The 16793-nt window shown below is 26.8% G+C and overlaps 1 protein-coding gene across 7 annotated transcripts; it reads left to right on the forward strand.

Annotated features, from left to right (window-relative positions):
* The first annotated feature begins 13095 nt into the window (after window positions 1-13095).
* On the forward strand, window positions 13096-16793 carry LOC101509793 (INCREASED PETAL GROWTH ANISOTROPY 1-like protein 1). Of its 7 annotated transcripts, none has more exons than XR_003471460.2 (6): window positions 13096-13841; window positions 14321-14637; window positions 14734-14845; window positions 14936-15020; window positions 16261-16395; window positions 16479-16793. XR_003471460.2 is itself a non-coding variant. In XM_027331697.2 (5 exons), the coding sequence occupies exons 1-5, from the start codon at window positions 13191-13193 to the stop codon at window positions 16329-16331; spliced, it is 1236 nt and encodes a 411-aa protein (XP_027187498.1). In that variant the 5' UTR covers window positions 13096-13190; the 3' UTR covers window positions 16332-16793. The 7 variants fall into 7 exon arrangements, 4 of the variants coding, with proteins under 4 accessions (XP_027187498.1, XP_073221056.1, XP_004490622.1 ...); XR_012161873.1 differs by having other exon boundaries at window positions 16464-16674; XR_003471459.2 differs by having other exon boundaries at window positions 13097-13841; window positions 16472-16793.

Below are 16793 nucleotides of genomic sequence, written 5' to 3' on the forward strand. Positions count from 1 at the left end.
TATCATCATGTGTAACCTTCAGCACCTGCTCCTCCACTTGAGGTTCCTGCATCCTTTGTTCATGAACAAGAAGACTTCCATGGAGTTCATCAATGGTTAAGGCACTCAAATCATTTGACTCCTCTATTGAACATACAACATAGTTGAATTTAGAAGTCAATGATCTGAGAACCTTGCTGACCACTATACTTTGTTCCATGTTTTCACCGTTTGATTTCATTTTATTCACCACACTAAGAGTTCTTCCCAGAAAGTTGTCTACCTTCTCTCCTTCTTTCATGGCAAGCAGCTCAAACTCTCTTCTTAGAGCTTGAAGTTGTGCTCTCTTTACCCTTGTGGAACCTTGGTACTTCTGCCTCATTGACATCCAAATTGCATTTGATGTCCCTTTGTCAAGGATTGTCTCCAGAATTTCTCTATCAATAGCCTGGAATAGGAAATTCTTAACCTTCAAATCCTTGAGCTTGGCTTCCTCCACGCCGTGTCTCTATGCTTCACTTGTTGATGCAGTTCCAATTGCTAACACCGGTATTCCTTCCTCTACAAGACTCCACAACTCTTTGCTTCTCAGAAAGTTCTCCATCATCATTGACCAATGATCATAGTGACCATCAAATCTTGGAATAGCTGGTTGCACAAATCTGTCTGTCATTTTTGTTGTAGACTCTCACACACTCTTTGTTTTCACTCATAATCAGGCCCCTTGCGAGGCTCTGATACCAAATGTTAAAAGCTGGAATGTAATCAACACTTAAAGTGGAAGAGAAATCTCTTATTCTTCTTGAAAAACACAGCAGACATTTATAACCTTTTACATGCATAGAATCAAAACAGAAAAGCCACGTTTCATGGCACAATACATGGAATTTTCAAAACAACTAACCTAAAGAATAGGACATCCACAAGACTAGGACTTATTTAACAAAGTAAAAACTAACTTTTGACTGTCAGCTTACAAGTTATCCAAGCAGACTTTTATATAAATACACATGGAAATTTATTTTTCTTTAATGACATCGTTTAGAAATCTAAATAAACGTGTGTAATTTGTCATGGAGGTCGAATTTGTGAGTTTAAACTTGACAATATATGATATATTGATTAAAGATGTCATAGTAAATATTCCTTAATAGATGAAACTCGTGACTTTTTTATTTGTGAGACATGTCTATATTTATTATTTGAAAAGTAGACACCTAATTTAAAGGTCAAAAATAAGTTTGACCAATCTCTCAAAAAGCTAAAAACTAGTGATAAAAATCGAATAGAATGAGAATTAATTAGCCAATTGAAAATAGCAATAATGGTAATCCAACGTTTGTGATCGGAGATCCCACGAAGAAGGTTCATATGGGTAAAAACAAATCACTTGTTAGTTCTACTAGTGTTACTGTTTTTATTGATTTTTATGGTGTAAAGAGTGCTAGATTACATTATTAAAAAGATAAACTTTAAAATTTTTAGTAGTTTTCATATCTCTTAAAAGTAGTATAGGAGTTGCAGCATTATATGAGTTGCAGCATGTAATGAAATCACTTATATGTGTGTCAAGTGTGGTGCTTGCATGAGATTATAACAAAATCTCTAGAACACTCATGAATATCAGGCGTGCGCACAACCTATTTGCGCAATCCAACGTCAATGATGAAAATTGTGGGGTTGAAGTATAATTAGTAGACCTCTAGCATAAGGTGTATGGTTCATAAAACTTGTTTCACCAAAACACTATGTGTCAAGTTTTATTAGTTTATGTTTGGTGCATAGCCCAAAAGAAACCTAATTTGATGCACTCGTTAATCCATTTTCAACTTATTTTTAATGTTTTAATATTTTTAAAACACGTGGGAGATTGTTGAATATTGTGATATTTCAAAAGTATTTAAAAATTAATTAATTAAATAATGCAATAATATTATTGTTGACCATCACTTACAATTGATAAATTTAATTTGATTTTAATTTAATCATTTTAATTGGTTTAATTGGTTTAGTAACTAAATGCAATTCATTTTCTTGTTTAAGCCTTCCAAAAAAAGTAACTGAATGTGTTAAATTGGATTATATATAGGATATATATTGATGTTCCCAAATCTTATTTTATTCCTTCTTTTATAAATAAAACTTTCTCCTTTTCAGTAGATAATACATATCTTTGCTACAAGTTGGTCCGGTTTACGATGTCTAACTATAACCTCCTTATAAAGAGGCATTAGCATAGTTAGCATATATGTTAAGAGGAGAGAGAAATATTCGTTGCAGAGATTGAACTATGAATCTTCTACGTATAACTCTTTTGATGTTCCAAATCAAACCACTAAAGTAAACAATATCATTTTTTAAATATCAAAACATTGAATAGACATATTCCTAAATTTTATTTTATTTTTATTCTTTAACAAATTTTCTAACAACACTTATTGACATTTCTTTAAAATATTTTTTTTTTTTTTGTAAATGTTGGTATAAAACACCAACAGTGACTACTAGAACTCAATCATCATAGTTCAATCAATTGTAAATTTTTTCATCAATAATCTCTAGGTGTCTTTGTTGTGTATCTAGGAATGCAACTTATTGATCTTTGACGATTGGCTTCTCGTAGTCGATATTAATATTTTATACCAACATTAGCATAAAATCAAATTATTTTTTACTTATTAATTAATAATTTCATTTTATAATATTTAAATTAATTAAACAATTGACTTTATCAAACACTAATTAATTTATCGATTATCATATTCAAGCTACTAATAAGTATAAGTTATCAGCTAGTTCATAAGCTATTAGCTATGAACTAATTTTTATCAAATAGAGCTTAAGAGACTAATGTTAAACTATTCTAAAAAATTACTTTCTTCATTCATTCTTGATAATCATTACTATTACTAATTCTCTATTTATTCTAAAGTGATGAGTCTTCATTAATTCTTGTTTTTGAGTATTTTGTTAGCAATTTTGTTTTAAAGTTTCATTTATTTTTATTTAGTTTTATAGTCAATTTAATACATAAAAGAAATTTGAATCGTCTTGAATAAACTTTGAATGTTTTGTCACTAATCTTTTTCTAACCAAACAAATTCTCATAATATTTTCTTTTTGTTTTGATGTCACATGTGAATTACATTGACGATTAGACACTCAGAAAATTACAGAGGATTAGTGTTGACACAAGGTAATCTAAGAGTACAAAATTATCTTTTAGGCTAAATTACATTCGTGGTCCCTTAACTTAATTTCAGGTAACGTTTTAGTCATTTATCTTTTTTTTTTCCCGACTTGGTCCTTTATTTTAATTTTAAGTGACAATTTGATATTTTATGTTTTAAAATTTCAACAATGATATCCTTTTTTATACAAAAATTCAAAAAAAAAATTCAATCAAAACTCATAAAATTAATTATATTCTTCAATATAATACAAATTTCATCAAATTCGTAACGCAGATCTTCAAATAAACTCATATTTTCATACTTTATTTGATATTTTTAGGAATAAAGGACTAAATCGGGAAAAAAAAAAAGATAAATGACTAAAACGTTACCTGAAATTAAGTTAAGGGACCACAGATGTAATTTAGCCTATCTTTTATTAGAGTAGGAGCGTAGCAAGGAAGTGACATGCTACATCATGTAAGTCACTGCATTGCAGTGCTTTTCCTAGCATGACTCCCTGTCTTTAAGCGCAACAGGTTATATCCGATTTAATTTTAAGCCAACGCATTGAGCTTAGAGCCCAATGCACTCGCACGTGTTCCCATATCACTACTTAAGCCAAAAATCAAAATTTTGTTAGGGCTCAAAGTTTTGGATGCAAAGGAGGAAGCAACTACACCTTATAAGAGACTTTGTGCAATTTTTATGTATAATTTTCTTCTTTCTATGTATTTTTTACTAAACATTATGAGTAGTTAATTTACTCATTGATGATGATGAACCTTCTTGAATCTATTAATTTTGGTTTCGGTATGTTGTTTACTCAATTAAAATATATTTGATTATACATATATTTTTGTTATTAATGTTTTTTGTGCTTGATCATCATATAATTGAATTTATATATTATTTTGTTATTGGAAAATAGGCTACAATAACCGGAACCATAATATATGTTCATATTTTAATATTGTTATAGGAATATAAATTATTAATATGTGTCTAATGAATTAACATTTGTATATGTTTTGAGTAACAAGTCATATCACTTAAGAAATTATGGTTCGTTGTTATAAAAAAAAAGAACTTTGAGCCAAAGTGTTGGTCTTAGTCTAGATTGTTATTTGACGTAATCAAATATGTTAGATTGTTAAAATAGCAAATCAATAAATTATATACTGAAAAGAAGGTGATTTGAATTTCCTAATTATTTTTCTCAAATTGAATTTTGCCGTATTATTTTTATGTTTGTTCTAAATCATAAACCAATTTATAAACCATTTGTCTACCTAAGTGTTTACAACTTTGTTTCATTATTAAATTAATAACAATCCATGTGGAGACGATTTTACTTATGATTATTATTATTAGAACGAGTTAATATACTTAACAAAAAGTTGGCACATAGTAGAAAATATTGTTAAGACAAAATCTCAATTTAAATGTTTTGATGATAATTAAACAAAAAGTTAATTAAAGACTATTAATTATGATTCTAAATGTTTTGGTATTTAACATATGCATTTGAGTGTGTTAAAACAAGATAGGTATCAAACATTACAAAGCAGATCTCATTAAAATCAAAGAAATCAAAAACAGTAAAACGAAGGTTGATCTTGAAGTAGTTCTGGAAAACGAAGAACGATCTTCGTTTTTGGCAGAAACAAGAATAATTAGTTTCTCTGTTAGAAATTGGATCCTGGAAGCTTTATTCATCTCATATTTTCATCAGAGAATAAGCAAGGATCAATCCAAGTCATAATCATTCCAAAATTCGAAGGATCAAAAGATATGCTTCATAAAAAGCTTAAAACAAGATCATTCTTCAAGTGAGGAAATTGCAAGTACAAAGTTGCAAGCTGTAAAAGTACACTGCTGATTGTACTATCAATCTAGACCTACACATGTGACTGAAAAGCAAGCAATCATCTCAGACAACTGACACAATTACAAGTACAAGTCAGCTCATCACCAACAAATTCGAAGAACGATCTTGGATGTCAAGAACGTTCCTGGATTTAGCACAATCACTCTTGCTTTATGACTGGCTTTATCCAACCAGTCCTTCATGACAGCTGGCCCTATTTCAACGGGCATATGAGCTGTCCTAAAGCTCTATTGAAACTTATAAATACAGCTTGAAGATAAAGAACAAGACACAACTCAAAGTGCCAAGAAAAGCATCAATCATTCTTAAAGTTTGTTGTTTTAATCTTTGTGTTGTGTTAGAATCAGTACCAACTGAGTTCTATTTACAGAATCTATTTCTCAAACAAGAGTTGAGTAAATACCCATATTCTAAACATTCTCAAAATCACCATTTTGTAACTTAAAGTTATTTTGTTAACATAAGCTTGAGTGTTTTGTAAAAATCATTTCATGTTTTGAAAGGTAACTCGCAAAATCCTTTCTGAAATAGTAAGGTAGAACTGAGGAAATCCTTTCTAGACAGAAGGGTAGAAATTGTGTAAAGATCAAGATTGATCTGTGAAAAATAGTGTGATAACCAAGAACAATCTTGCCTTTGAGCACATAGTGGAAAATCTCACATTTGTGAGAACTAGATGTAACCCGTGTTTGAGTGAACCAGGATATATGCGTGTGTAATCTCTCTATCTCTATATCTATTTACTTTATGCTTGACAATCAGATTTTATATTGATAACATTGATATTGCTGTTTTTTTTTTTAACTAACCAAGATCAATCTTCGTTATTATCAAGATCAATCTTGAGTTGAATTTTCTGTTTTAAACAGAATTTTTTTAAAAGGGGGCAATTATAATTCAAACTCCTCTTCCTTATAACTGACATTGTTACTTCAAACATATTATAATTCTAACAAACTAATTAATGACTCGTCATAATGGACATTGACAGATACATAAACTTTTTGTTATGAAAAAAAATATTGTTTATATATTCATAAAATATTTTTTAACATAGATTTTCTCCACTTAATATGATTTTATTCGAAGCGCGTTAGACATTAAAATTTAATACCTCTCTTAACTGAGATTTAAATATTATTTAAGCTGAAAAAATACACATATAATTTAATAAAATCCCATAAAGTAGTCTTAAATATGTAGTACAATGTTTCTTTTTCAAAATATATATGATGCACTTTATATCATTGTTATGCTAATTGATGTTAAAAGATTTAAGAAAATTTGAAGGATACATAATTTAAATTAGTAGACAATTTCTCGTCTTATTACTTACTATATATATATTAGATTAAAAATCATATATTTAATTTTTGAAATTTATTTTTTCCAATGTAAATTATTTCAAGACACTAATTATGATGACCTAATAAAACATCTAGACCGGTAGAGGTTAGTGGTATTAGTTAAGCCTCATATTCATCATCTCTTTAATTAGCAACCACTTCCGACATTTTTTGAAGGGCTTATATTCCAACTTATAATATGCAATTCCAGCTACACAAAGTTTCAATCAAATTTATAGCTGACAAAGAAACTTCATCAAGATTCCCCAATTTTGCATGACATGCATACTGCTTCCCTCGTGTTCAAGGCATCTAAATTTCAATTTTTAATTACTATATAAATATATTACTTTAAATTGGTATTAGGTTTTAATTAATATGATTTTTACAAAAAATTGTTTATTTCTCAACTCAGTCTCATAATAAGTATCTCTTATTTGTAATAATACTTACTTGTTTCACATGTTTCTTTATATTGCTCCGTCCTTTTTTTTCGTTTGTGATCCTTTAAATATTTTACTGTTGTTAAAAAATTTTAATTTTTTTGAAAAACCAATATATAATGATGTTTTTCTTTTGTAACCTTCAAAAATCGAAAACATGCATTAAATAAATTTTATTTTTATCTGATAAATGAAAGGTAAAAAAAATTAAATTAATTTAAATTTATTATTTTTAATATGTGTATCTAAAACAAAAGAATCAAAGTTTAAAGACAGAGAAAATATCAATGAAATATTAATTATTATTTTTTATTAATTATACTCTTATTTATTATATTTTGAATTACCTAACTACTCTACTAACTACTATTAATGAAAGTAATTTAAAAAATAAAATTTATTTTATCATTAAAATCAGAGCTAACTAATATTTTTTAAGAATTTTACATACCTCATAAGAGATACTTGAGATGAAAAGAGTATATATTACTATCAAAAAACTTTAAAATAAAAATTTAATGGCGATGCATTAATGGTGGCAGATCTTAGACCATGTGCCACTTCTTTAAAAAAAAATAGAAAATATTAATAATTTCCAAATAATTAGGAAAATTATGTTGAGTAAGTTACGTTCTTCTAACATGGTCTTGATGCAAACATATAGATCCTTCATATGAATTACTACATTAACCAGTTTCTAGAGTCATCCATTATTATTATTGTGGACTAAATCAATTGTACATATGTACTTGTGAAGATTTTAAATGTAGAAAAATTGTATTAAAATTTCTGTAATTCATATTTTAAAATTATAAAAAATATAATTTTTTACTTAAAAGTTATTATTATTATTTTCTTTTTTTATTTCTTTAACAAGGGTTAAAACGGCACTTATTATGGAAAATAAGTTAGGCCGCCTAACACAAATATATGGCTCAATCTATTAAAAGTCTAGTTGAGTCTGACTCGTTTAGTAAAATATTAGGTTTAAGTTTTTTTTAAAGCTTTTATATATATATATGGTAAGGATCAGTTGACTCTAAGAATAACTACATGACGAATTACTCCACTTAATAATTTAATATAAATGATGAATTTCATTAATACAATTGTCATATCGAAAGTTATTATTAAGTATATCAACTTCACAAATTTTTATAAAATTTTAAAACTATTTGATACTTAATTAAATAATTTTAAATAAATGCATAATAAACTTTTAAAAAATATTAGTAAATTTCGATGATTATATTACATATCTACGAATGTCGAATTTATAATAACAAAAAAAAAAAAAAAAAAAAAATTTTTTTTTTTAATAGAGTCATGCTAAGAGAAGACTCAAAAAAAAAAAACTTTATGTATTTAATCATTAATATGTCATGTCAATAATCAACAGTTTCATTAGTGAAACACAATGCCTTTATTGAATTATTAAGTAGATTAATTCATTACATAGTTACTCCAGCGGTCAACAAATCCTCATACATATAGAATATAAGTGAGGATCTATTGAGTGTAGGAGTAACTCTTATTTGAGTTAATATGCTTAATATCTCTTTGTAGATATTAAATATCACTAATCCAGTCGTTCAATGTTTTTAGTATAACTTAACCATCATACATATAAAAAATTACAAAACTCGGATATGTGTTACTATACAAACCAATCATCAATATTTTGCTTGTATTTCAAAAAGTATATCGTACGTTGAATTGAACTTACTTGATAAAGAATTAAATACTATTAAAGTTTTGTACAAATTTACATATTTGATTTTCTCAATAAAAACTATTAATTTGACGATTGAATTGATGAGATTTAATGTCTACAAGAGTTACTTCTGAAGTCTAAAAGATTATCACCCTATATATATATATATATATATTCTCTTTAAAAAAAGACTATTTATATTTTTATAATAAAAGATTATTTATTAAAATTTTGAAACCTAACTTTTTAGTTCTCACTCCAAACTTATTCTTGTATCTCAAAATCATTGTGCTATAAATTCAACGTTTGTATTTAATTTTATTAATAATTTTTGTTTTATATATGCAGTTTATTGCAAAAAGTGAAGAAAAAAAACGGATGTTATGGTTGTACAAGTTCAGCAAAATTCACATTTTTTATTGATCTATTAATCTTTTAGAAATAGGTGAAATATCATTTTTATATGCATTAACACAAAATAGGCTTAGACTAATACTTAAAATAAAGTTTTTGACAAATAATATGTCTGGCTCAACTTTAATATATTTTTTTTTATGTAAACCTAGTTTATTTAAACAAATTTCAGTCAGACTCAACTTATTCTCACTCTTAATAATAAAATAAAATTAAGATATGATATAATATAAAATTAAATTTTTTAAAATATCATATTAAATATATAAAAAAAACATCATTTTATTAATATATTAAATACATTTAAATACTTATTTAAAATGTTAATATAAACTAAACTAAATAAAATGTTAATATAAACTAAACTAATAGTCATACCAAACTTTTATACCTTGAGCTTAACACATCCATATAATGTCTACCTTTTTGCCACATCTATGATCTCACTCAATCCTAAAACTCCTTCTAGAACTTCGCGGTTGGACAAAAACACCGTTTGTCAACAAGAAATCAACACTTTCTTATAACCCCTTTTAGTCTTTGAGCCAATAACTTTGATTTAATTTTATATAAGCTGACAATTTACATAAATTTGGACTATACACTCAAGGATTCATGATTTTCTTTCTTTGCCAAAAAAGCTGCATAAATCGTTTTAGGAAAGCGACCATTTGAATGAAATTCTTGCAAAAAATTCACTACATCATCTTTAATAATATCCCAATACAATTTTAAAATTCCAAAATTGAAATTGTCCAACTCAAGGCTTTTGTTGCTATCACAACAAGAAATTATCTCCTTAATCTATTCAAAAGAAAATGGAGTAGATAAAATAAGATTATTTTTCATTGGACAATTGAAAGTCGATTTTTATTGGAAATCTGTTTCATTATCATATTGTAGAGACTAAAATCACTATTAATTATTTTTATAATACGTAATTTCAATATTTATTAAGAGATAAAATAAAATAGAAACTCAAAATTGGAATGATAATAATTTTGAAAGTATTTGGGAAGAAAATTGGAAATGCATTTGTATAATTATATTAACAAAAGAAATCAATATATTCGATACAAATTAATATTATTTTCTTCAATAATTGCAAAATGCATTTTGAATCAACATGTAAATAATTTGAGTGGTACTCCATGTGTGTCTACTCTTTCATATTTTTTTGACAGCAAGAAAACTTCATTACATCTAAACTAAGTTAAAAGTGAAACATCTCCCTTTTGCTATTGCTCAAGAGAATGATCTTCAAATCATTATATATATATATATATATATATATATATATATATATATATATATATATATATTGTAAGCAAAAGAAATGTTTATAATAACTAGTCTCAGATATAAATAAAACTTTCACATTATTTAATTAATGATGTCATTTTAAATTACCCCTCATTTATTATATGTTTTATTTTCTAAGAATTTTTTATTTTCAAGAAAAAAATATCTATGAAAGACAATTTTAAAAAATACAATTTATTTTTAATTAGATTAAAAATTGATTGGTATTAACTAAAATTCTTTTATAAATATGAAATTAAATATTTTATTTATAATAAAAACTAGAAGAAATATCTTGTTATAAAGTTTTGAACAAACACTTTAAAGGAATGGACCATGCACGTTCTTCACCTAAAGTATAGTAGTTCTTAACATGTCACAAAAACCAATCTAATCACTTCACACTTTCGGTTGTGGAAAGGGGGTAGAGGTGGTGATATTCAACTATGAAAGGAGTAGGATGAAAGAAACAAAGATAAAGGAGTTTAAAAAAAGTTTTGAAAAATGAAACATAATTAAAATAATAATGTACATATCATAATTAAGGATCTCATTTGGTATAACGTAGTAGTCAAAAGAAAAAAAACAACATTAAACACATTTTCCTAGTCATTGTGAAAATATATTTACTCTTTCATGAACCTCACTGAATGGGACACATTTTTCCTACCACAATTTTGTCCTTTATTTTCATTATTTCACAAGCAAAGAATAGCCAAATGCTACTCAACTACAAGAAGTGCACTAGGTATATATGAAATGAAAGACAAGAATCACAATGAAGCTAGATTAATTAATTGACCCAAATCCCAATCACACACTCCCTTTCAACAAATCACTTTTGAACATGAGAGATTTAGTGTGTGTGTGAGAGTTTAGATGAGCATAATTAAATTTGAAGTGAAGTGATTTATATTTAATCTTTTTTATTTAAAATTAAGTTTGATTTGTAAGAATTAATTTTGATAAAATTAATTTAAAAAATTAATTTTTTTTATAAATATTTTGTATTTGGTAGTGATATTTTAAAAGTGTGTTTAAAAGAATTGATTTTGTTTAAATGATCAAATGTATATTTGTATAAAATTATAAAGTTTAGAAATCGCAATTGACCAAGAAGTGAGTGTAAGGGAGCTTAGGTCATCATTTGTCTCTCGTTAATTAAAAGAATTTAGTTGTTGTTTGATGTTATTACGTTAAAAGTCATATTAATTTTTAACCATGGATGCTATTTAGTATGATAAATTAAATTACAAAATTCAAAATTGAGAATGTGACTCTCAGATATATTTTCTTAGCATTAAAAAACAATTTCTCTTTGATCGAAAACATGGGTGATGGTTAGGACATTCCTAAATTTGCACTTTGTATTTAAAAGTATTTTCCATTTTTAACCTTCATTTTATTTTTGCAAAACCACAAAACTACTTTTGATTACTTCTAGATATTTAATGATAAAATCAATTTTTCTGTGTGAAAGAAACTAAACATCTATTTTTTTTTTAATTAAATTGATGTTTGACAAGAGAAAATCAATTTTCATACTTTCCACACTAAAACCTAACACATTGAAGAAAGTTCCATATGTTAGGACTTTCAACCGTTCAAGTTTACCAACTATTTGCTTTTGCCACATCACATCTACTACAAATATGAATTATAAATCAAATTTAATTTAAGAAAAGGTAAAAATTTCAAAAACAAAAACGAAACAAACATATATATGTATAATTAAATATATTTTTAATTTTTATAAAATTTAAACATTTTAATTTTAGTTCTTGTAAAATAAAAATATAACTTTTAATTCTTATAAAATAATTATAATGTAATTTTAATCTCTGCTATTAAGTCATATATATTTTTAAATAATATTTTATATAAAATTTTACAACAATATAAAAAGTTCTTTCATAAAAATAATTTAAAATCTAATTTTGATGTTCATAATTTCATTATTTTTATTTTAAGTTTTTAATTTAAAAAAAAATATTATTTAATTCATTTCAAATTAATTTTTTTTAAATTTTTATAGATAAATTTTTTATAATATAATATTATAAAAATTATTATAAAAAATCATTCAAAATTTAAATTAAAAGACAATTAACCGCATTTCATTTCAACATATTTAGTATATATATATACTCACTAAAACCAAATAACCTCACTAAACAACTTCTACACTAATACATGTACCACTAACCCTCAAAGATTTGACACAATAACAAATTAGAGAGCAAGAAATCCCCACCTCACAATAGATTAATTTATTTAAAAACAAAAGCATTAAATTTGACCAACGAATTTAATGTTGCACCTAACATGACACTCTAAATGCAGCTTTCACATACTATTGCATGCCAGCAAAACAAAGTCATCTCCAATCACATACTCATAAATTTTCTTACAAAGGCATCATAATTAATCCTTATAAAAAATATCATTAAATTTAGATGAAATGTCCAAAACATCCTTATCAATACCTTTGTTCAAAACATATCTACAAAGGTAATTATTAAAATATTAATCAATCATTTTGATCTTTAAATGTCTGTGAAACTGTCACAATAGCCTTTAAATGTATCTAAATTACAAAAATATCAATAACAAAAAATATTTTATTAGTCTCTTTATTGACCAAATAAACTAAAAAAAGACATATGCGATAGACTAAATTAACTAACAAAAAATACAATCAATGTTCAAACTAATCCGTTTGAGTATATTTTTGTAATTTTATGCCTCAAGAGACTATTATTGCTTATTCTTTACCAATACCATAAAGGGCATTTTTGGATATTTAACTCCTTGACATACCAACCTTACTTCAAAAGCAAGACCAAATAAATATAGAAGAAAAATTATAGAACAATTTGAAGATATCAAATTTACAAATATATTATAGAATGAGAGATTGAGAGGAAAATGCTGCAGGCAGAGAATGAGTTTGAAATCACAACATCTCTCAAGAAAAGACTTGAAGTTCATATGGCAAGAAATGAAATACTACAGAAAGAAAACCATGAACTTAAAGAAGAAGTAGCACGTTTAAAGTCACAAATAATTTCACTCAAAGCACACAATATAGAGAGAAAAACCATACTATGGAAGAAAATACAAAAATCCATAGATCATGAAAACAATATTTCAGATTCACATCATCAACATAAACCAGCACTTCATGCAATCATTTGTGAAAAAAATTCAGAAAATGAGAATGTTCATACAAATCAAGATTTCAAAGCAATAGTAGTAACACCACCACCAACACCAATTCCTCCTCCTCCAAAAAATGCTTCAACCCTTTTTCCATTTTCAAATAAAAATGAAAAGGGAATCAAAATGCAGCCAATTACAACAACAGCAGCAGCACCTCCACCACCTCCAACACCATCAAATAAATCTTTTGGTTTGAAAGCAGTGCGCCGTGTTCCCGAAGTAATCGAATTGTATCGTTCGCTTACGAGAAAAGATGTTAACATGGAAAACAGAATTCATCCTAATGGAATTCCTGTTGTAGCATTCACCAGAAACATGATTGAGGAAATCGAAAACCGGTCGACTTATCTTTCAGCTGTAAGTTTTGATCTAAACTTCTAGTATTTAGCTTCCAAATTTTCTACTTTTATCATATTTTGAATAAACAATTTAATTAAGCGTTTATAGTATAAACATTTATAGTATAAACATTTATCATATAAATGGTAGCTTATACATAAAGCCAACCTACTTGGAGAACTTGTGCAAATTAGTAAACTATAAACTGCTAATAAATATGTTATAACTTGTTTTCACGAGATTTTCTCATTCAGTCTTGTAAGTGTTAATATGATCCGAAAAAAAGTGAAATCTCACAAAACAACTTTATATTTTTCTTAAAAAATCTTTAAAACATAGTTCATAAATTATTCATAGTAAAAATAACTTTTTATATAAAATAAATGCACAGCGTTGGTAAATAAGATCAAATTAGTCAATTCAAATAGTCTTTTATTTCTCTAACTCTAAAACAAGAACACCCTTTAATTGATACTAAATTACATTCTTGATAACAGATAAAATCAGAAGTTCAAAGCCAAAAGGAATTAATCACTTTCTTAACAAAAGAAGTAGAATCAGCCTCATATGCAGACATTTCTGAGGTGGAAGCATTCATCAAATGGCTAGATGGTGAACTATCTTCATTGGTTGATGAAAGATCAGTACTAAAACATTTTCCACAATGGCCAGAACAAAAAGTAGATGCATTAAGAGAAGCTGCTTGTAACTATAGAGATCTAAAGAACCTTGAATCAGAAGTTTCATCCTATGAAGAGAATCCTAAAGAGCCAATTTATTTGGCTTTGAAAAGAATACAAGCATTACAAGACAGGCGAGCATGTACAAAAGTTTATAGAATTTGAATGTGACTAAAGTTTTTGAGCAATGCTTGAAATTAATTGAATTTTTTGGTTTTAAATTCATGCAGGTTGGAGAGAAGTGTAAGTAGTAAAGAGAGGATAAGGGAGAGTACAAGTAAGAAATATAGGAATTTTCATATTCCTTGGGAGTGGATGATGGATACTGGCCTTATTGGTCAGGTAAGAAATACATAGCTTGTTTATAAGTTATATGGTATATCACAATTTTAGTTTCTAAAAGAGGATGTTGTTATTTGGTCTCTGATTTAGCCAAAAATTCAAATTAGACATCGAATCATCAAGACGCCGATCTGCGTAGCCCTTGATATTATAACGATCAGAGACTACTTTGATAGTAAGTTGCATATTTTAAGAACTTATACGATAATGAATTGTATCTTTCAAAGACTATTTTGATGATTCGATGACTAATTTGAATTTTTTACCGAGTCGAGGAATAAAGTGATAGCACCTTACACTTTAAGACTAATTGGTGGTTTATCTATTATAGATCACCAGAAAACATCACCCATTTTTTTTTTAAACATTAGGGTGGAGACGTTCTGTCGACTTTTCTCGATAAAAAGTACAAAAGTTAGAAAAAAGAATTGTTGTTTGATTGAGTAATTAAACACATAATTGGAAATAAAATAGTTTAAATTATGGGTAAAATTGAATGAAAAAAATGATTGCACCAAAATTTGCTCTCCCTTTATATAAGTATAGATTCTAGGACATTTACGTAAGTTTAGCACACTCAAATAATATAACAAGATAAGAAAAATGCTAACAACACACTATTTAACACACACCTCTCAACATACTTTTTTTTATTTGTTGAAATTTTAACGAGACCCACAAAATTGATGTGGTCCCCACATAATTTAGTGGGTTTCATGTGAATTTCAACCAATACAAAATAGTGTATTAAGAAGTTTGTATCAGAGAGTGTTGTTTGCACTTCTCAATAAGATAATGAACTTTGTTTTGTTCTAAAGATTTTGAACAAATAAAATGAATTGGTTAGTTTGCTTAAATCAAAGCCTATGTGAAACTTAAAAAAATTATACTTATAGTACTCTCTAGAGTATATAATAGAACTCACAAGATAGAAATGATGCATGACACAATTGAATGGTTTAGTTTGATGTATAATGGAACATATATAGTATCACTATTGATCACTACAATCATTTCAGAAGCATTCAATATAAATGTTTTAAAATAGTATGTTGTTATTAGTGAAAAACTCAATTCTCACATTTTGATATAAAGAGTGACATCTTTCATCTTATATATAAAGTTTATAATGATGAGTTAAACTCAATTCAAAATCTAAAATAATATCAAAGTTTATCCAACAGGTGGCTAACTAAATTATCTATACACTAAAACCAATATTATTGACGTGAGAAAGTGTAATGAGAAAATTCAAACCTCGAGATCGAAAAAGATGAACTCTTTATATAAAGAGTGATATCTCTAATTTATAAGTTAATTTTTGTAAAAATGTGTCAGGTACACGATAAAATGTTAATACTATACTATTTAGCATAAAAACCTATTGAAAGGCTTTATCATGTTATTAACCACAGATGAAGCTATGTTCACTAAGGCTAGCAAAGCAATTCATGAAAAGAATAACAAAAGAATTGGAGTCACATGAAGCTTTACAGGAAGATAACAATCTCTTATTACAAGGAGTTAAGTTTGCATTCAGAGTACATCAGGTAGAGTACACTCCTCAAACTTTATGAAGTTGACATATCATTTTTTATCCAACTCATCAGCCATCAAGACATTCAGTTTGCAGGTGGCTTTGATCAAGAGACCACACAAACATTTCATGAATTCAAGAAAGTTGGTGGTTGTGATGTACCAAGCCATAGTAATAATGTCATCAATTTCCCCAAAGTTGTGAAAATTTGACAGAAACATTTGTCTTAATATAAATGTATTGTCATAATTATTTGATGTTCACACATCAGAAGCAGCAGAGTTGATAAACATGTATATGTTCTCCTATTTATGTAATTTCTAAATGCCTGTTTTTGGTAAGTAGGTATATGCTTCCCAAATTGTGCTAGTAATATCTCCTTCCCCTTTTATATAAGCCCCTTTTTTAACA

Source organism: Cicer arietinum, chromosome 2 (genome assembly GCF_000331145.2).
Source record: "Cicer arietinum cultivar CDC Frontier isolate Library 1 chromosome 2, Cicar.CDCFrontier_v2.0, whole genome shotgun sequence".
In the NCBI taxonomy this organism is placed as follows: Eukaryota; Viridiplantae; Streptophyta; class Magnoliopsida; order Fabales; family Fabaceae; genus Cicer; species Cicer arietinum.

Coding starts and splice junctions, on each gene's coding strand:
- LOC101509793 (XM_073364955.1), top strand. CDS start 13,191: ATGCTGCAGGCAGAGAATGAGTTTGAAATCACAACATCTCTCAAGAAA. Junction 14,846..16,260: donor ATACTGGCCTTATTGGTCAG/GTAAGAAATACA, acceptor TATTAACCACAG/ATGAAGCTATGTTCACTAAG. Junction 16,396..16,463: donor TTGCATTCAGAGTACATCAG/GTAGAGTACACT, acceptor TCAGCCATCAAG/ACATTCAGTTTGCAGGTGGC.